A 20,095-nucleotide genomic window follows, 5' to 3' on the forward strand; every position below is an offset into this window, starting at 1 on the left:
TGGGCGCTTGTTCCCAAATCAACGAGAAGTACTCCTCTTCTGTGTGGTAAAAGTGGCCATTCATGCTTCCTTTATTAGTAGACCACATGGTTTCTCGTCAGGAAGCAAATGCCGTGATTATCCAACGCCATGGGACAGCTCAGTTGCTGGAGTGGCTGGGCGCGATAGTCTGCGGTGGACGGTTCATGAGCACTAGCAAGCTGAAACAAGACGCCGCAAGCCCATAATGTAAGGATAAACCACTTATTTCTATGTTTTTAGAGCGCTTGGTAAGTATGTCGAGACATCTGGCCCCATAGGCAGGTATTGGTGCTTGGTTTGTTTCAAATATTGCTTGTTTAAAACTAGGATCTCTTTGTATGAATATTTTTAAGAGCGTCAAGGATACACATTATATCAAAGTGCTCCCTTTACTCTTCAGTCTTTTTAATCATCAGAGAAACTATTGATGGGTATGTTGCCTTTTTATCAATATTCTTAATACATAGGCTACAACATGACAACCACACCAAAACAACCGACTGTTGTTGTATATTTTAGAACAATATCTTGAATAAGATTGACATAATTATATCTTGTTTTTTTATATCTGTCTCCAAGTCAAAACAGTTTTTTTTTAACCGCCCTTATCAATTCAATTCCCAGCCTGATCACTCAATGTTTTATGAGCCTGGTTATATTTGCACCAAATACTGGTAGCACTGTTAACATTGGTTGTTTTGCAGAATTAGGCCTCCAGAAGAAGAACCTGCCTGACATAAGCATCAAGGATTCAATTCAAATAAAATCACCGTTTTGTTTTTCTCCCATAGCGCACAATGAAGAAAATGCTCCATTTATACAGAGCGTTAGAGGAGCCGACCTGCGCCCTCTAGTGGAACATACGGTCATGGTCATTTAAGGACATGGTGCTCTCAGTGAGAAGAAGAGGAGGCCTCACCAACTGGGGGGTCCTCGTTCTCCTCGGCTGGGTGGCGGTGTGCCGTGCGGCCCCCGACCCCACCCAGAGGGACTCCCTCATGCGCCTGGAGACCTCGCGGCAGATCGGCGGCACGGTGACCCTGACGCCCGCGGAGACCAAGATGGACGCCCGACTCCGGTGGATGAAACGGCGGGAGATGGCGCGGCCGGCGTTCCCCCCGGCGATGCACTTCTTCAAGGCCAAGCCGCTCATCGAGAAGAGTCCCATCTTCGCCCTGCTTCAGAAGATGCCCAAAGGTGATCTCAGTTTTTATTAAAAGGTGACATATTATACCACCAGGTGTGAGTATTCACACCTGAGAATGATATCACCACCTGGTGATAGGGTTAGCGTTAGGGCTATCGCCAGGTGGTTTTATATCACCACCTGGTGATAGGGTTAGCGTTAGGGCTATCGCCAGGTGGTTTTATACCACCACCTGGTGATAGGGTTAGCGTTAGGGCTATCGCCAGGTGGTTTTATATCACCACCTGGTGATATAATATGTCACCTTTAAGCATTGCAACAAAACAATGATACGGAATAACAATACAAATACATCTGTTGGCACGACAGCATTCTTTAGTCCGTATCACAAATGTTACATGTCACAGAGGTCATGTACAACCCAAAGCAATCAGGATTATAAGATACCATCGACACACATCACAACACAAACCATACCCTTATTTCAGCAAATACGTATTCCAGATTGTCCATCTTGCAATCCCAAAGGTGATCTTGCACAGCTGCTGTTTGGTCGTCATGGCAGCTCAGTGGTAAAGGTCTGACCCCTAAAATCTGCAGTTCATCGATCCAAGACCTCATTATGGCGGCAGAAGCTCAGGAGGTAGAGCGGGTCGGCTGGTAACCGGAAGGTTGCCGGTTCGATCCCCGGCTCCTCCTAGCTCAGTGTCGAGGTGTCCCTGAGCGAGACGCCTCACCCTGACTGCTCCCGACGAGCTGGCTGTCGCCTTGCAGAGCTGACTCCGCCGTCGGTGTGTGAACGGGTGATTGTGAGGCGAATATTGTAAAGCGCTTTGGGCGGCCTCTGGTCACAAGAAAGCACTCCATCATTTCAGTCTGTTTACCGTCGTTGTTCCTACCTCGGCGATGTGTAGGCGGGGCGCTGCACGTCCACAGCTCCACCCTGGTGTCCGTGGATTGGCTGGTGAGCAACGTCACCTACAGACCCCACTGCTACATCTGCTTCACCAGAGACCGATCGGTGCGCTTTGTGTTTTCCGCCGGCTACCCCTGGCTCACCTGGGACTGCTCCTACTGGTATCTGCTGGAGACCCTGCGGGCCAAGATGGGAGACCCTGCAGCCTTTGACAACAGGTTGATACCAAAGCTCTTAGCCGTCATCCGGCTTGGCCGGCATTGATGTAGAAATGTAAAAATGCTAATGTTGTTAATCTGAATCGTCTCATGGATCGGCAGTAAAATATAATAGATAATTTCCCTCACTAATAGCCGACCAATGGCTATGGCATTCATAAGAGTACACTTAATTACAGCTATAAATCTTAACTGCAGCATCTTTAAGAAGTCACATGAAAAACCTTAATAAGTCAAATTGAGTTTGTTGGATTCGACCAGTCTGATCCAGAACCTCACCATGTTCACTGAGGAACCCGACCTGGCGTACCCCAGCCAGGACGTCGCCTGGGAGAAGTTTGAGAAGAAGTTTGTGGTGGCGTCGGGTCTGATCACCCACGCGCCTGTATTGAGGGACTACCTGTACCAGGGGCTGGAGGAGCTCCGCAGGGACAACATCATGTACCTGGAGCTCCGGAGCGGGCTGGCCAGGGTATGAGAACGACAACTCCACACCACTTGTAGAACGGTTTGCTTTGTCTCCCTCTATAGGTGAGACACTGCCATTACATGCGTATTAAACTCGGAATTGGCTGAAACGGTTCCCTCCTGATGAAGCGCTGATGCAAGGCAGGAAGACTTTCAGTTCAGTCACTTTCCGTTCATTGAAAGGGAACTGAAAGGGCTTTTACAGTAAATGCTTGAAAAAGAAAAAGTGGTTGTCAGGGATTTGGTGTTCCTTAATCACACTTGGAAAAAAAAATCACGGGCTGTTGTGGAACCTTTTGTTAAATTGGTCAATCAATATATTGAATCCAATCGAGTCCAGTTTTGATCAACCAGATGGGACCTACTGCATGTTTTACTTGCGACACTATTGGCCCAGAATAGCGAGGACAATTAATCTGCAATTAAAGCAGAATAACAACTATCTATAATACCCTCCCCAATGCACACCGTTACATATTCTGTCAATAGTTTTTTGTGTTAAAGTCGCCTGATGTCGTCTCTCTCTGCTGTAGACGTATGAGCTGGATGGGAGCCTAAAGTCGCCTGATGTTGTCTCTCTCTGCTGTAGACGTATGAGCTAGATGGGAGCCTAAAGTCGCCTGATGTTGTCTCTCTCTGCTGTAGACGTATGAGCTGGATGGGAGCCGTCACGATAAACTCTGGTACCTGAAGACGTTTCAGGAAGTGACGCAACAGTTTGTGGAAGATCACCCAGACTTCCTGGGAACTCGCATCATCATCACCGTCCACAGGTAGGCTACAGGTAGGCTGCTAAAAATACCCAGTGATGGCCACCAGCCTGTGGGTGGCCGGCTAAAGAATTGCTCCATTTAAAATAAATTATAATTTAATGCACCAAACTAAAGAGAATAATGGCATCAAGTCTTAAGTCAAAGATACAGTTCACTGTAGTGTACTTCCTTTTAATCTACACCCTTAATCAAGTGTACAGATTGTACTCAATGTATTTTTTTTAATGTTCCTCAGACTGTATTCTGGAGATACCTCAGGCTAGTTATATATCACAGAAGACTGGCCAAAGATGAACAAATAGCTCAACAACAGCAACATTTATCTTATTAAACCAATGAGCTGTTATGTCATCACACATGGCCTTAGTATGATGATGTTTAGTTTTTCTCCACCAGGTCTCTGAGTGTGTCACTGTTGTGATCTCACACATGGGGCCAGTATGATGATGTTTGGTTTGTCTCTGGCCACCAGGTCTCTGAGTGTGTCACTGTTGTGATCTCACACATGGGGCCAGTATGATGATGTTTGGTTTGTCTCTGGCCACCAGGTCTCTGAGTGTGTCTCTGTTGTGATCTCACACATGGGGCCAGTATGATGATGTTTGGTTTGTCTCTGGCCACCAGGTCTCTGAGTGTGTCACTGTTGTGATCTCACACATGGGGCCAGTATGATGATGTTTGGTTTGTCTCTGGCCACCAGGTCTCTGAGTGTGTCACTGTTGTGATCTCACACATGGGGCCAGTATGATGATGTTTGGTTTGTCTCTGGCCACCAGGTCTCTGAGTGTGTCACTGTTGTGATCTCACACATGGGGCCAGTATGATGATGTTTGGTTTGTCTCTGGCCACCAGGTCTCTGAGTGTGTCTCTGTTGTGATCTCACACATGGGGCCAGTATGATGATGTTTGGTTTGTCTCTGGCCACCAGGTCTCTGAGTGTGTCTCTGTTGTGATCTCACACATGGGGCCAGTATGATGATGTTTGGTTTGTCTCTGGCCACCAGGTCTCTGAGTGTGTCACTGTTGTGATCTCACACATGGGGCCAGTATGATGATGTTTGGTTTGTCTCTGGCCACCAGGGGCCCGTTTCAGAAAGCAGGTTTAGTGAAAACTCTGAGTTAGTTAACCCTGAGATGAGGGAAACTCTGGTTTTTCAGTTTCACAAAGCCAGTTCAGCTTTACTCTGAGTCAGTTACCCTGGCAACATACTCCGTGAACCTAACCTGCTCGCTGGCAGGTTTTCTTCAACTAACCCCGAGTTTCTCCTGCTCTTAAGTTGAAGCCTGCAGACTGAAGGCAGTGGCAGACATGGCGTGTCCTTTTATTGAAGAGCCAGTTGATGTCGAGGCGCAGATACTTGGATGTTTTATCATTCCCTGATGAGTAGCTACCTGTTTGAGCGTTTCCGTTTCTCTGCATCATCAATCATTTATATAAACAATATTCTCAGCCCTCACATCGCTCACATGACACATCGTGGACACGCTCAGTTCCGAGCAAATTCTTTGTATTGCACTTCGTTTTTTTGCCAACGGCAGTTTTTTGTATAACGTCGTTGATGCAGAGCATGTGTCCAAGGAAACTGTCTGTCGGGCTGTCCGAAATGTTCCCAAGTAACAGACCCACCAGACTTCTCAAAGAAGAGTTCCACAGAATTGCAGGTATCAGTCTAAGCAGTAATTCATTTATGTCATAAAGCTTTGAGACTTGAAGCACTAATCAGTCAATTTGATATATTTTAGGGTTTCCAGGTGTGATTGGCTGCATAGATGGCACTCACATGCCTATCATAGCTCCTTCAATAAATGAAGGAGATTATGTGAATAGGAAATCTGTCCACAGCATTAATGTACAGGTAGGCCTAAATAGTAGCCTTTAACATTCCAAATGAAATATGCTTCACTATACAGCTAATTACTGTTTTCCACTGTGAAGATCATATGTGACGCAGCCCACATGATAAAAAATGTGGAAGCGAAGTGGCCTGGGTCTGTGTATGACTCACGAATGTTTCGTGAGTCTACACTGAGTGCCAGATTTGCCCATGGTGAGTTTATATATATAGTTTATATATTTAGTATAGAGTTATATCCTATGATCAATATTTTGTTTCCTCCTATTACAACTGAAACAATAAAGTGTATCTTGTATTATCATAGGAGAGTTTGATGGTTATCTACTCGGAGACAGAGGGTACCCCTGCCAGCGCTATCTGCTGACCGTTTACCCTGACCCTGACCCTTGCCCACAGCAACACTACAACTTGGCTCACTGCAGGACACGAGCCAGAGTGGAGATGACCTGCATGCTCAAGGCCCGGTTACAGTGCCTTCGAAGGCTCAGGGTCACCCCGGAAAGGGCTTGTGACATTATAGTGGCATGTTTGGTTCTCCACAACATTGCCACTATTAGAGAAGAACAATGTCCTACTCTTTCCCCCAATGATCCAGATAATAATCCTGACCCCCCTGCTGATGCACGAGATGGAAGAGCTGTTAGAGACATGATATGCTTCAATCATTTCTAACTGACTCTGCCCTTTTTCTGTTGGCTATAATGGAGGTCAAATTTTAAGATAACCAGAAAACACATATGTGGAGACTTGTATGTATAAAAGGCATTTAGGTGTTGCTTTCACATAGACAATTTTAAATACTGGCAGTGTTGGGATTTTTCTTTGTTTAGCAGATTTCCCTAATTACTTAAATATATCTATCACATGTTGAATGCAGCCACTAAATGCTGTTTAATGAGGGCAGGCTAAACAACATCACAATTGCTTGGACTTAAATTATACCTTATCTGTTTGAACTACATTTTTATGGTTCATTTTTAGTTGCAGCCAAGTCCGTTTGGGGCCTGTTGGGTTGCACCTGTGCGCACAAACACACATGGAATATAATTGTTGAATAAGTGGAACATTCAAGAGAAAACATTTTCTTTTTCTCAAATACTCTGACTCGGTCAGCTATTTTTTTCCACGCGAGCTCCCGCTTTTTGGCTGCTGCCATAGTAATGCTTTTTAGTAAAAAGATATGCTCGCTTTCTGCATTTGCAGTCATTAAGATTTGCAACTCCGCTGGGGAGAAGTAGGAGGATCGAGGCTTGTTAGTACTTGTTGCCATGGTGAATCATGTTATCTGTGTTCCATTGATGAGGGCTTTTTATATCCTCATGCACGAGCCTCACTCAGAGTTACCTTGACTCAGAGTTGATTGAACTAAGCGTTATCTCCTGTTCTGAAACCGAAAATTCAGAGTTTACAGCTCAGAGTTGGTCAACCTAGAGTTAAGGTTTTAACTTAGAGTTTGTTGAACCTGCTTTCTGATACGGGCCCCAGGTCTCTGAGTGTGTCTCTGTTGTGATCTCACACATGGGGCCAGTATGATGATGTTTGGTTTGTCTCTGGCCACCAGGTCTCTGAGTGTGTCTCTGTTGTGATCTCACACATGGGGCCAGTATGATGATGTTTGGTTTGTCTCTGGCCACCAGGTCTCTGAGTGTGTCTCTGTTGTGATCTCACACATGGGGCCAGTATGATGATGTTTGGTTTGTCTCTGGCCACCAGGTCTCTGAGTGTGTCTCTGTTGTGATCTCACACATGGGGCCAGTATGATGATGTTTGGTTTGTCTCTGGCCACCAGGTCTCTGAGTGTGTCTCTGTTGTGATCTCACACATGGGGCCAGTATGATGATGTTTGGTTTGTCTCTGGCCACCAGGTCTCTGAGTGTGTCTGTGTTGTGATCTCACACATGGGGCCAGTATGATGATGTTTGGTTTGTCTCTGGCCACCAGGTCTCTGAGTGTGTCTCTGTTGTGATCTCACTCATGGGGCCAGTATGATGATGTTTGGTTTGTCTCTGGCCACCAGGTCTCTGAGTGTGTCTCTGTTGTGATCTCACACATGGGGCCAGTATGATGATGTTTGGTTTGTCTCTGGCCACCAGGTCTCTGAGTGTGTCTCTGTTGTGATCTCACACATGGGGCCAGTATGATGATGTTTGGTTTGTCTCTGGCCACCAGGTCTCTGAGTGTGTCTGTGTTGTGATCTCACACATGGGGCCAGTATGATGATGTTTGGTTTGTCTCTGGCCACCAGGTCTCTGAGTGTGTCTCTGTTGTGATCTCACTCATGGGGCCAGTATGATGATGTTTGGTTTGTCTCTGGCCACCAGGTCTCTGAGTGTGTCTCTGTTGTGATCTCACACATGGGGCCAGTATGATGATGTTTGGTTTGTCTCTGGCCACCAGGTCTCTGAGTGTGTCTCTGTTGTGATCTCACACATGGGGCCAGTATGATGATGTTTGGTTTGTCTCTGGCCACCAGGTCTCTGAGTGTGTCTCTGTTGTGATCTCACACATGGGGCCAGTATGATGATGTTTGGTTTGTCTCTGGCCACCAGGTCTCTGAGTGTGTCTCTGTTGTGATCTCACACATGGGGCCAGTATGATGATGTTTGGTTTGTCTCTGGCCACCAGGTCTCTGAGTGTGTCTCTGTTGTGATCTCACACATGGGGCCAGTATGATGATGTTTGGTTTGTCTCTGGCCACCAGGTCTCTGAGTGTGTCTCTGTTGTGATCTCACACATGGGGCCAGTATGATGATGTTTGGTTTGTCTCTGGCCACCAGGTCTCTGAGTGTGTCTCTGTTGTGATCTCACACATGGGGCCAGTATGATGATGTTTGGTTTGTCTCTGGCCACCAGGTCTCTGAGTGTGTCTCTGTTGTGATCTCACACATGGGGCCAGTATGATGATGTTTGGTTTGTCTCTGGCCACCAGGTCTCTGAGTGTGTCTCTGTTGTGATCTCACACATGGGGCCAGTATGATGATGTTTGGTTTGTCTCTGGCCACCAGGTCTCTGAGTGTGTCTCTGTTGTGATCTCACACATGGGGCCAGTATGATGATGTTTGGTTTGTCTCTGGCCACCAGGTCTCTGAGTGTGTCTCTGTTGTGATCTCACACATGGGGCCAGTATGATGATGTTTGGTTTGTCTCTGGCCACCAGGTCTCTGAGTGTGTCTCTGTTGTGATCTCACACATGGGGCCAGTATGATGATGTTTGGTTTGTCTCTGGCCACCAGGTCTCTGAGTGTGTCTCTGTTGTGATCTCACACATGGGGCCAGTATGATGATGTTTGGTTTGTCTCTGGCCACCAGGTCTCTGAGTGTGTCTCTGTTGTGATCTCACACATGGGGCCAGTATGATGATGTTTGGTTTGTCTCTGGCCACCAGGTCTCTGAGTGTGTCTCTGTTGTGATCTCACACATGGGGCCAGTATGATGATGTTTGGTTTGTCTCTGGCCACCAGGTCTCTGAGTGTGTCTCTGTTGTGATCTCACACATGGGGCCAGTATGATGATGTTTGGTTTGTCTCTGGCCACCAGGTCTCTGAGTGTGTCTCTGTTGTGATCTCACACATGGGGCCAGTATGATGATGTTTGGTTTGTCTCTGGCCACCAGGTCTCTGAGTGTGTCTCTGTTGTGATCTCACACATGGGGCCAGTATGATGATGTTTGGTTTGTCTCTGGCCACCAGGTCTCTGAGTGTGTCTCTGTTGTGATCTCACACATGGGGCCAGTATGATGATGTTTGGTTTGTCTCTGGCCACCAGGTCTCTGAGTGTGTCTCTGTTGTGATCTCACACATGGGGCCAGTATGATGATGTTTGGTTTGTCTCTGGCCACCAGGTCTCTGAGTGTGTCTCTGTTGTGATCTCACACATGGGGCCAGTATGATGATGTTTGGTTTGTCTCTGGCCACCAGGTCTCTGAGTGTGTCTCTGTTGTGATCTCACACATGGGGCCAGTATGATGATGTTTGGTTTGTCTCTGGCCACCAGGTCTCTGAGTGTGTCTCTGTTGTGATCTCACACATGGGGCCAGTATGATGATGTTTGGTTTGTCTCTGGCCACCAGGTCTCTGAGTGTGTCTCTGTTGTGATCTCACACATGGGGCCAATATGATGATGTTTGGTTTGTCTCTGGCCACCAGGTCTCTGAGTGTGTCTCTGTTGTGATCTCACACATGGGGCCAATATGATGATGTTTGGTTTGTCTCTGGCCACCAGGTCTCTGAGTGTGTCTCTGTTGTGATCTCACACATGGGGCCAGTATGATGATGTTTGGTTTGTCTCTGGCCACCAGGTCTCTGAGTGTGTCTCTGTTGTGATCTCACACATGGGGCCAGTATGATGATGTTTGGTTTGTCTCTGGCCACCAGGTCTCTGAGTGTGTCTCTGTTGTGATCTCACACATGGGGCCAGTATGATGATGTTTGGTTTGTCTCTGGCCACCAGGTCTCTGAGTGTGTCTCTGTTGTGATCTCACACATGGGGCCAGTATGATGATGTTTGGTTTGTCTCTGGCCACCAGGTCTCTGAGTGTGTCTCGGGTCAAGGCTGCCGTGATGGAAGCCATCCAAATGCAGAGCGATTTCCCGGATGTGGTCGCAGGGTTTGACTTGGTGAGATCCCCGCGTCCCTCCACTCGTCCCATGCCTTCACTAGTTTACCCCAGACTAGTCAACTAAGGGCAGGCATACACTACGATCCGAATCAACAAGCCTGGATAATTGCATTCGTCCCGATCCAGTTTGCTACATCACGATTGTGTTTTGATATTGTGGTCGGAGATCTTGTCGTGTGAGCGTTACACAGAGTCCAATCGTACCACTATCCAATAATAATTAATTATCCGAACATGGGCTAGCATGAATCGAAATAAAACAAGATGGCCCCCGACAAGCAGACTAAATAGCGGGCGTGGTTTGAAGGTCGGCCGGGAGGACCGAGGGAGGAACCTGTGGTACTTCAAGGACGCTCTGTTACTGCCGGCCAACCTGGGACTGGTTCTGCCGTACTTCTTCCACGCAGGGGAGACAGGTTGGTCCTTTGTGCTTTCTCCAAGTCCATGTCTAGTTGTTAAAGGGGACATATTATACCACCAGGTGCGAGTTTGATTAGCCGCTACAAGCCGTTTTGAAAATCTGCCTCTTCTGACATCACAAGTGGGCGTGTCCACCTAGTTGTATGACGGACAGACGAGCAACGTTTGCTGCAGTCCACCGGGTAGGCTGGTAGACTGATCTATCCAGCACACATCTAGGTGGACATGCCCACTTGTGATGTCAGAAGAGGCAGATTTGTAACGGCTAATCAAACTCACACCTCGGGGCATAATATGTCCTCTTAAAGATCAAATAAGACATCCCTCTCTGCAGCAGACAGTAGGGGACAGTAATAGGAATTCAAAAGATGCATAAGCAAACAACAAAACCTTTTGGTGGGTCATGTGCCCCCCAAGGCCCCCCTGTGGTCAAGCCCCCTGACGAATGACTATCATGAATGCATTCATAGAGTCGATTCTTACCGTACATTCGTACATCTGCGTGTACATGTAGATGAGGAAGGCACCGATGTGGACGAGAACATCCTGGACGCCCTGCTGCTGAACACCACCCGCATCGGCCACGGCTACGCCCTGCCCCACCACCCCCTCGCCAAGGAGCTGGCCAGGGCAGGCAACGTGGCGGTGGAGCTGTGTCCCATCTCCAACCAGGTCAGCTCAAACCCCACCACCACATTCAGTGACAGTCCCGTGCAAAGGCTTAGCTATGGTTCCACATTGACGCAACGCAAGGGGCTTTACAGACCCCATGCGTCCGCCGCAAGGGCCGGACGTGCGCCTCCCAAAAATGTTCACCTTCCGTCGAGGCGACGCAGCAGCGAGGGCTGTGATTGGTCCGCTCACTAAAACCCGACGCAGAACCCAAACAGGTTCACGACTGCGTCGAAGCGTCTGCGTCGACTGTAGGTCACGCATACGACACCGCGAGATGGATGAGCTGTAGTGTGTTCCCTCCGCCTATTCAGGCAAGAGTTCAACATCCAAACCCTGGTGGAGCCGGGCTTTAAAGCCTGCATTGTACCAGGATAGAGTTCAACCTTCAGTAAACCATAATGATCAACCCCTTAATCAAACCAATATAGTGGCGACTATCTTTGCTGTCACTACAACCGACTGGGCATTACAGCAACCTCTGATGGCCAGAAGCGGATCTTCCATTAGGCAAACCTAGGCAAGTGCCTAGGGCCCCAACCAAATCTGTCTTTATTAGGGGCCCCCAAATCTGACCCCCCCAGCCATTACTTATGTAAAGTAAAAAAAAAAAAAAACATTTCTAGTAGAAAAAAATAACAAAAATATCAACATAACGCCGAACTAATGCCTAAATAATAATTTTCCAGCACACATGCTCCCCTCCATTGTGCATTGGACTAGTCCAGAATATGATTACGTAGTAACGCGCGCAGCGCGAAATAACGTACTTCAAACCAAAGCAGAGGGATGCGACTCGGTGAAAATGAAGCGGCGGAATTATGATAGTGGTTGTGCTAAACGAAAACAAAAAGCTGAGAAGAAAAGAATTGCAGATACACTGCCGAAATTGATTTCATTTTTTACACCTGCTGCTGCCACAGCAGCCGCTGCTGAACTTGCGACAGGCTCTGCTGTTGGGGTTCTATACTGCTGCTCACCACTTTTCTCTGATATGAAGACTTTTGAGAAGACGACAACAGTAGGACTTTGTGTTTACAAATGCTTTCTGTCTCACACACACACACACACACACACAGAGCTTTGCCACTCACTCACATACTCTCACTCACACACACACACACACACACACACACACACACACACACACACACACACACACACACACACACACACACACACACACACACACACACACACACACACACACACACACACACAGTTTTACTCACATGAAATGGTGACGGCAACAGGGAAAATGGACATTTGAAGATGGAGAACTTAACCACTTGCACACCTAAACACCCCCCCCCCCCCTCTGTCTCTCTCTCTCTCTCTCCTGTCAATCACTCACTCACACTGAACCACTGCTTTGCCTGTCTCTCACTCACACACACAGCCACTGTTATTCCTGTCCACACACAAAATATTTTCATTGGTCCTGTTTAAATGTAAATGGTGGTTTTCATAGACTCATATCCATTTTGTATTTTAGTTCTGTTAAGTGCAAGATCATTTTGTAACTCTGGCAGAGAATGGAAATTCTAATCTCTCTCTCTCTCTCTCTCTCTCTCTCTCTCTCTCTCTCTCTCTCTCTCTCTCTCTCTCGTTTGAGTAATAAACATGTAATTTTGGCAAAGGCTGGAGAAATCTGAAACTGATTTTACTGTGGAGAGTTGAGTGGCAGTGCACTATGGGTTTATTGCGATTCTAAGAGTATTGGGATGGTTATTTGTTTTGTGTACGTGTTTCAAAGATGAGGGCCCCATGTCTATATTTTGCCTAGGGCCCCAAAATGGCTAGATCCGCCCCTGCTGATGGCGTGGGTGTTTTTAGTTGGGTTCTATGCTGTTATGGCTCATAAAAGATCAGGCATTTGGGTTTTATGCTGTTATGACTCATAACAGATCAGGCATAAAAAGACGCACGTAGTCATGAAGAAACAAAGAACCCATGCTTACGTGCAAATGTTGTTCTGTGATCCTCATCAGAAGGGGTGTTGAATACATCAATTCAGCGCTTTGCAAATGTCTTCAACCTCCCTGCCTGAATGAATGTCCCGGGGTGTGTTCTCTAGGTGCTGAAGCTGGTGTCGGACCTGCGGAACCACCCCGCGGCGGTGCTGATGTCCGAGGGCCATCCCCTGGTCATCAGCTCCGACGATCCCTCACTCTTCGGCAATGCCGGCCTCTCCTACGACTTCTACCAAGCCTTCGTGGGGATCGGAGGCTTGAGGGCCAACCTGGGGACCCTCAAGGAGCTGGCTGCCAATTCTATCAAGTGGGACATTTTGGTGATTCAGTCCAAGTAATGCTTAGAATCCTACAAAGAGTCTGTGCTGAGACTTGAAAAATGCAGCATTATAAATAATATACACAAAAGTGAAGTCTATGTAACTTGATTTGCATACAACTCCACATAAAAGTGATAACGACAAATTTAATAATAAACTCTGGGTTCGCCAACTTAGTTGTTGGTAATTAGTTTTATGTGTATGGACCCTAGTCATGCCACTGTAGAGGTTTGGTGGTATTTGTAATGTTGTTGTGCGTGTCATAAGCAGTGTTGCATTGACTTGATATGAGGTTACATTATGGTACAGTCCGTTGCCCCAGGGTGGAACTCACATAGTGTCGTTAAATGCTGTTTCACAACGTTAATCCACTTTAAGTACATGACGTGTTCTTACATTGCTCATTACACAGCCCCCTCGATTTGTGATGAAATGATAACGGGACTAATGAAAAGTGGAGTAGGTTTGATGGTTAATTAACCGTATTGCAGTGTTTCAGTTTCTGCTTTCCCACAACCTGAGTGGAGCTTAATATAACCATCAGCTGTGCCCCCCCCCCCCCCCCCCCCCCCTACAGATACAGCTCCCTGCCCCCCCACCTGAAGGAGGCGGGTTTGCTGCACTGGCGGGAGAAGTGGGACACGTTCATCTCCTCAAATGGAAACCAAAGCCGGACCACAAAGGGATTTGTTTAACCTGACTACTGTTTGTAACTCAAATATGAGGAGATCAAAGCACACCGTACAAGCTCCTTTAGCTTTCAGATGAATGGAAGATTACAAATATGAAGGCACGTACCTTAAGTTCAAATGATCACGTGAACAAACAACTTACTGGTGAGGCGCAGCATTTTGTATTGTTATTTGCCAATGGTATTACAATAAACTGTCAATGTGAAGTTCAATGAAGCCTACTAAATGTTGACATTAGTTTCCCAAGAACATAATCATCATCTTTGTTATTTATGAGTGTTTATTCTGCTTGTTGGTACTCCAAATTAATAAGACTTTGGGAAACCACTAGGTAAGAGTGGCGGCTATTCGTTCATTTGAACACAGGGTGAGTCCAGAGTCACATGTTTTATGACTCACAACTTGGCAAAAATAACTTTCGCCTGGCCGTTTATACTTTGTAAACCACAGGGGTTTAATTAAACCCTTAATCAAAACAATGTGGTGGAGACAATCCAGAAACCAACGTTCCCAGACTAAAGGCTCACGAATACTTAACCGCGGATGAATGAAAGACATCACAGGCATATCAGGGAACATATCAACAGGCATATCAGGGAAAAACGTACTCATTTTCCGTACAATACCCACCCATCATTCCAGCTGTTTTCCATTTGGCAGGGAGACTCAAGGTCCCGCTAGTCATAGACAAGTGGTAGCCTACAACAAATCAATTGTGCCCTCTACTGAGACTGAGTTTTAAACTGCAACAATAAAACTAACGGATCAAAAAATAGATATTATCCTTTATTATCTTATTATGCGTTTTAAATTGGCATTTTCTGGTTTCTGTTTCTTATGTTGGTGATAAATATACAGCAAACTTACAAAGCAACGTGGAACCATATCAGTCTGGATAAGCAATAAAAAAACGACGTTTGTTTGAATTGGTTGTAATGAAAACGTTTTCAAAGGGTTCGGATTCTGAGTTCAGGTTGTTTTTACTCAATGGGTTCTCTACCATGAGGGCATCCCTTTTTAGTGTCCCCAAAGAGGACTCCTACCCACGGGGCAGGAGGAAGAGGGGCAGACCAAGAACCACCTTGAGAAGAACCAACGAACAGGAGATGGAGAGAGAAGGGCTGTCGTGGCAACATCTGGTGCGTAGGGCCCAAGAACGGAGGGCATGGAAGGGTCCTCGTCGATGGCCTATGCTATGTTCCTATGGGAATTTAAAGGCCTAAATAAAGTAAAATAGAGAGGACTCTAACCAGTCATTGTTGGGTTCGATGTCCTTATAGTCCGTTTCTGTAGTGCCGTAGTTGCTCGTCAGCTCTACCATGTGGCTCCTCTTCAGTATGACGCCCGGGAGCCTCCTACATGCGAAGTTTCTCCGCATCCGTGTCCCAACTCCCAACCGGATTATCTCCAGACTCAGCAAGGCCCCACGGTTTTCCCTCTCTCGTTCGGCCCTTGACTTAAACATGCTGACCCATGAAGACACCCCCCCCTGCAAGGTGACCCCATGTCCAGAAAAGAAAGGAATGGATAATCAGAGCCATGTTGCACCATCACACATCTACAGTTGTTTTTGACGTGATGATTGGCCATTGGACGGACAGCTTACCTTGTTCATCGCCTTCCGTCTGCTCCCTGAAACAGGTCCTCTGAAACCTCCTCCTTCAGGTGACTGTGCTCCGTCCGGTTACCGTTCAGCCAGTTGAAGGTCCTTCTGTAGACGCCGTCCGTTTTATACCTCCGACGTTTTCGTCGCGTTTCTCTCGAGGTCTGCTTCTTCTCCTCTGCTTCAGTGGGGCTCCTACGGCCAACGTTGAGGCTTCGCAAGCAGGCTCTTTGAGCGTTCTTCTCTGGCGCCATTCTACATCAGCACCGCTCTCGTCCTCACTGCCACCGGTGTCAGTCGATGCAAAGATCTGATTGGTCAGACCCTTGTGCGTTGCTCTTCGCTCAGCCCTTTTCTCTTCTTCAATCTTTTGACTTGATGGTTTGAAATGGTTGTCCTCAGTGAGCCTAATTTTCTCCTGCTCGCTGGAGTCCGGGTCAAGCGCTTTTAACTGTTCGTACATTCCTCCATCACCGTCTCCTCCTCTTGCTTCAGGCTGTGTTCTCAGGAAATCCATGTTCCTTCACCGGCGTTGCGCTTCAGTCTGTTTCCCTTCAAGCCGTATTCATTTCTACTGCAACAGTCCTTCTTTTCTTCTGGTTCATCTGGTTGAACAGCTATCTCCTGGACTCTCATTGTTTAGTGAGTCGGGAGTTACATGTGCCAGTGCATATGCGTTCAGTAAAGGAGGGTCAGGAGGCTTAAAACTGAGAAAACCTTCGACTTCCTGTAGTTGATGTCATTGAATGACCGAAGTATACCAGGAGATTGTGGAAAATCAACACTTCTGTATTTTTATTACATGGAATTACTTGCTATAATTATTATACCAATTTTGCAACAAAATAAATACATTACCTGCCATTTTATCGTAAGGCTTAATACCATAAACCAGACAAGCGTGACAAAAAATGTAACAAACCAGAGTCCGAAAATGAAACTGTCTGTCTCCACTGAATAAAACAAAACAAAACAAAAATCCCAAAGAGTGTGTGGTTTGTTCCTGATTGTGTTCCCTGTACGTGTGTGCGCGCCCTCGGTCTGTGTGTGTGTGTGGGTTGCCAGTGAGTGTGCGTGTATGCTTGTGTGTTCCCAGGGATGTGTTTATGCGTGTGTGTTCCATCTGGCCTGGGTGTGTGTGTGTGTGTGTGTGTGTGTGTGTGTGTGTGTGTGTGTGTGTGTGTGTGTGTGTGTGTGTGTGTGTGTGTGTGTGTGTGTGTGTGTGTGTGTGTGTGTGTGTGTGTGTGTGTGTCTCTGGCTGCGTGTGTGTGTGTGTGGGGGGGGCCAGCCTCAGTGGTCCTTGACGTCTCCGTCCTCCTCCAGCCTCCTGATCTCCATCTTCAGGTGGTTGATGCTCTCCCTGCTGGCCTTCAGCTTGTCCTTCAGCTCCGTGATCTCCTGGCTCGTCCTCTTCTTCGACGCCTCCAGCTTCTCCCGCGTCCGCACCTCCAGCTCTCCGACTGAACGTCGCGCACACACACACACACACACACACACACACACACACACACACACACACACACACACACACACACGTCGCATGTTCAAATGCGCAACAGAGAAAAACAGACATTTGTAATGGTGTGCTTTATACAGTTTACACAGGAAGATAATTGGCTCCTGAAGAGAATGATGGTTTTAACAAGTTGATACGCACAAAAACAAAAATGCTTATTGTGTGTTAGCACTTTTTCATAGCTGTATAATAAATGTGTTCGTCATTATAATATAAATTTAACTACCACTATATATTGTGTGCATAGAGAGCAGCTTCAGCATGGCGACGTGTGCTTGTGGTGGCTTGTGGTGGCTTGTGCGTGTGTGTGTGTGTGTGTGTGTGTGTGTGTGTGTGTGTGTGTGTGTGTGTGTGTGTGTGTGTGTGTGTGTGTGTGTGTGTGAGTGTGTGTGTGTGTGTGTGTGTGTGTGTGTGTGTGTGTGTGTGTGTGTGTGTGTGTGTGTGTGTGTGCGCGCACGAATGGACACTGGGTTTATAGAGTGTTCGTACATTCGGTCTCGTGCTTGTACGCCCCGAGGGTCAGCTGCCGCGTGGTGGTGAGCAGCTGCTGCATCATGGCGGTCGGGTCCTGGAAGATCTGAGGAGGACAGAGCGGGCGCCGACGGATCAGATCACAACGTACTGATGTACCTCAGAGCTCGTGTAACATTGTGCCTAGTCCGACGGCTGCAGCGTTCCTGCACCGTGGAGGTCCACCGTTGTGAGTGTGGTGGGACGTAGCGACTCAAGGATCCGTCACCTCCGTACCATTTCGTCATAGAACTCCGACACCACCGTCTTCTTGGGCATGGCGCTGGAGTCCGACTGGAACAGCTTCAGCAGGTGGTACAGAGTCACCTAAACACATAAAGGGCAGGAAGGTAAACACAACAACAAGCCCCACGCCAAACTCACTCTGAAAACAACGCGCGTTCGTACGTGCGTGCGTGTACTCACGGGTCTCTCATTCGGATCAATGAAGAAGATCTTGACGATGATCTCAAACTCTCCCCAGCCGGTCTCTGTGATCTCATAGGGAGGCTTGGTCACCACTGGGAAGCGTTGGGAGATGTTGGTGGTCAGATACATCAGCCTCACTTACCACCTGACGTTAACATAGCAGCCAGCACCCTAGGGAACCCTGGCTATCTCTTAACTCTTCTGTAGAATGGACTTCCAGCTGAAAGGTACTAGGTTCAAGTTCTAAACCCAATGTCTGAATTGCAGAATAATTGTAGGCATCATTGCGATCCCTAAGCCCCTATATACTCAATAATGACCTGTATCTGAATTCACTGTAGGTCACTTTGGATAAAAGGGTGTAATAATTAGTCAAAAGTAACAGCTTTTTCCTGAATTCCTTATCCTCAAAAATAATTGCCTAATGCAACTAGAGCTGAATTATTCAACCTCTAGTGAATTACCTACATCTAGAGATACTACAAACACAGACATCATTTTAGATTAAATACTATTTTCGAATGTTTTTCCCTGGATGGGAAAAGTTGGGAAGGGCAGCAGTGTACCTCTCAATGGATTTGTGTAACTCTCATGCAGCTTGAACTGTATCTTCTTCACGTACGCAGACATATCCTGAAGGAATGACATCACACGTTAATAAATAAAATCCTTAACAGACAGATGTGCACAGAATACATCCTACAGAAGGAGTATGTAATGGTTTGCTATAGTTTGCTTGGCATGTCAAGTCAATAAGTAGAATAGCACTGGTTCTGCATGAATGTCAGGACAGTTAAATAGACTAGCTCTATAGAACTGAGTTGGTTGCATTCCCCTTGTTGACAGGTGTCTAGTAAGGAGTCATTCTCAGTATCTTTCGATTAACACCTCCGCAAAATAAAACCATGTTGAAATAACTTTTAACCTACAAGCTGAACATCAGAGACACTGAATGATTCAGACTGAATATTTATTTTCTTCCTGTCCCTTTGAATACAAAGCGTATTATTTGAGTTATGTATTTGTTGCTTAGGATCCTGAGGTTCCCATTTGTTTTTTAGTTTATTTTTTGCATTTTATTGCTCATTATTTTGTAACATGTTCAATAAAATAAATACCTCGTTTCTGTAGGGCTTCACGTAAATGGACCACTGGTGCGTGTGTCCGTCCTCCTCCCTCTTCTTTCCAAAGTAGCGGGCAACATTTCCAAAAACGATGGGCTTCACAATAGTCACACCCTACATGTCAAAGAAGAACCACAGGACATAAACAGTTCAACAATATAATATAAAAACGATGCAGTGTATGATTACATTGGTACAATGAAACACAACATGTACAGCTTCGTTTCACACCTTAACTCTCCCCCCGGAATCTGGACCAAATTCAGCCATCTTCTGGAACATAGTACAGTGGGTGAATATGAATGTTAATCCCCCAGTTTATGTCATATGGCTTTATTTATGTGCGGCAATGAATGCATAAAAACCGCCATTGAAACGGCGAAAAACAACAAATGTCTATCGATTCATTTCAAATCAGCATCCGAACAAGCGACGGAAGTACACGACGCTACACATGAGATGTCCGGTGGACCCCAGTGGAAGGACTCTTTAGTTCCGCTCTTCAATATTTCTTTATTTATCATCTACTTACGCCTTCGTTCGAATTTTGGAATTGGAGTTACTAATTTTGACATAACAAGTTCACTATCAAACGGAATTTTCATTGTTACCTTACGGAGGCGCAGGCTACCATCCTACTCTGTGAAGAAGCACTGTCTGATACATGCGACGTTGTTATAACTGCGAAAGCAGTCATATCTCGTCTGGTCTTTTTTCAACTAGTTTTCCCTTTCGTTTTAATACGTTAGGTTAAGCCACCAGTATTTCTTTATTTGAATTACAAGGGTTGCTGTGAGGTTTAAAATCAGCGATGGAATG

At 46.5% G+C, this 20,095-nt stretch overlaps 2 protein-coding genes across 6 annotated transcripts; one reads left to right on the plus strand and one right to left on the minus strand.

Annotated features, from left to right (window-relative positions):
• The first annotated feature begins 125 nt into the window (after positions 1–125).
• Positions 126–15,250, plus strand: ada2b (adenosine deaminase 2b). 4 transcript variants are annotated; one of them, XM_056577964.1, is made up of 10 exons: positions 126–228; positions 813–1,218; positions 2,083–2,302; positions 2,546–2,774; positions 3,416–3,543; positions 9,925–10,015; positions 10,325–10,433; positions 10,952–11,109; positions 13,187–13,416; positions 13,980–15,250. In XM_056577964.1, exons 2-10 carry the CDS (start codon positions 906–908, stop codon positions 14,095–14,097), a joined length of 1,596 nt encoding a protein of 531 aa, XP_056433939.1. In that variant the 5' UTR covers positions 126–228; positions 813–905; the 3' UTR covers positions 14,098–15,250. The 4 variants fall into 4 exon arrangements, with proteins under 4 accessions (XP_056433939.1, XP_056433942.1, XP_056433941.1 ...); XM_056577967.1 differs by having other exon boundaries at positions 13,187–13,389; XM_056577966.1 differs by having other exon boundaries at positions 2,564–2,774.
• Positions 14,016–19,587, minus strand: yeats4 (YEATS domain containing 4). 2 transcript variants are annotated; one of them, XR_008893309.1, is made up of 8 exons: positions 19,508–19,587; positions 19,271–19,390; positions 18,719–18,785; positions 18,150–18,244; positions 17,961–18,050; positions 17,703–17,790; positions 15,701–17,157; positions 14,016–15,583 (listed from the first exon to the last, which is right to left on the minus strand). XR_008893309.1 is itself a non-coding variant. In XM_056577970.1 (7 exons), the coding sequence occupies exons 1-7, from the start codon at positions 19,556–19,558 to the stop codon at positions 16,988–16,990; spliced, it is 681 nt and encodes a 226-aa protein (XP_056433945.1). In that variant the 5' UTR covers positions 19,559–19,587; the 3' UTR covers positions 14,016–16,987. The 2 variants fall into 2 exon arrangements, 1 of the variants encoding a protein (XP_056433945.1); XM_056577970.1 differs by having other exon boundaries at positions 14,016–17,157.
• Between the last annotated feature and the right edge of the window lie 508 nt (positions 19,588–20,095).

The sequence above is a fragment of the Gadus chalcogrammus genome, chromosome 19, assembly GCF_026213295.1.
Source record: "Gadus chalcogrammus isolate NIFS_2021 chromosome 19, NIFS_Gcha_1.0, whole genome shotgun sequence".
Taxonomy (NCBI): domain Eukaryota; kingdom Metazoa; phylum Chordata; class Actinopteri; order Gadiformes; family Gadidae; genus Gadus; species Gadus chalcogrammus.

Excerpts from the sequence above, each read along its gene's own strand:
- ada2b (XM_056577964.1), top strand. The coding sequence starts at position 906 with ATGGTGCTCTCAGTGAGAAGAAGAGGAGGCCTCACCAACTGGGGGGTC. Across the intron at positions 2,775-3,415 it reads TCCGGAGCGGGCTGGCCAGG|ACGTATGAGCTGGATGGGAG; the intron begins GTATGAGAACGA and ends TCTCTGCTGTAG. Across the intron at positions 3,544-9,924 it reads ATCATCATCACCGTCCACAG|GTCTCTGAGTGTGTCTCGGG; the intron begins GTAGGCTACAGG and ends TCTGGCCACCAG.
- yeats4 (XM_056577970.1), bottom strand. The coding sequence starts at position 19,558 with ATGTTCCAGAAGATGGCTGAATTTGGTCCAGATTCCGGGGGGAGAGTT. Across the intron at positions 19,391-19,507 it reads ATTCCGGGGGGAGAGTTAAG|GGTGTGACTATTGTGAAGCC; the intron begins GTGTGAAACGAA and ends TTTGACATGTAG. Across the intron at positions 17,791-17,960 it reads CGGAGTTCTATGACGAAATG|ATCTTCCAGGACCCGACCGC; the intron begins GTACGGAGGTGA and ends TGTCCTCCTCAG.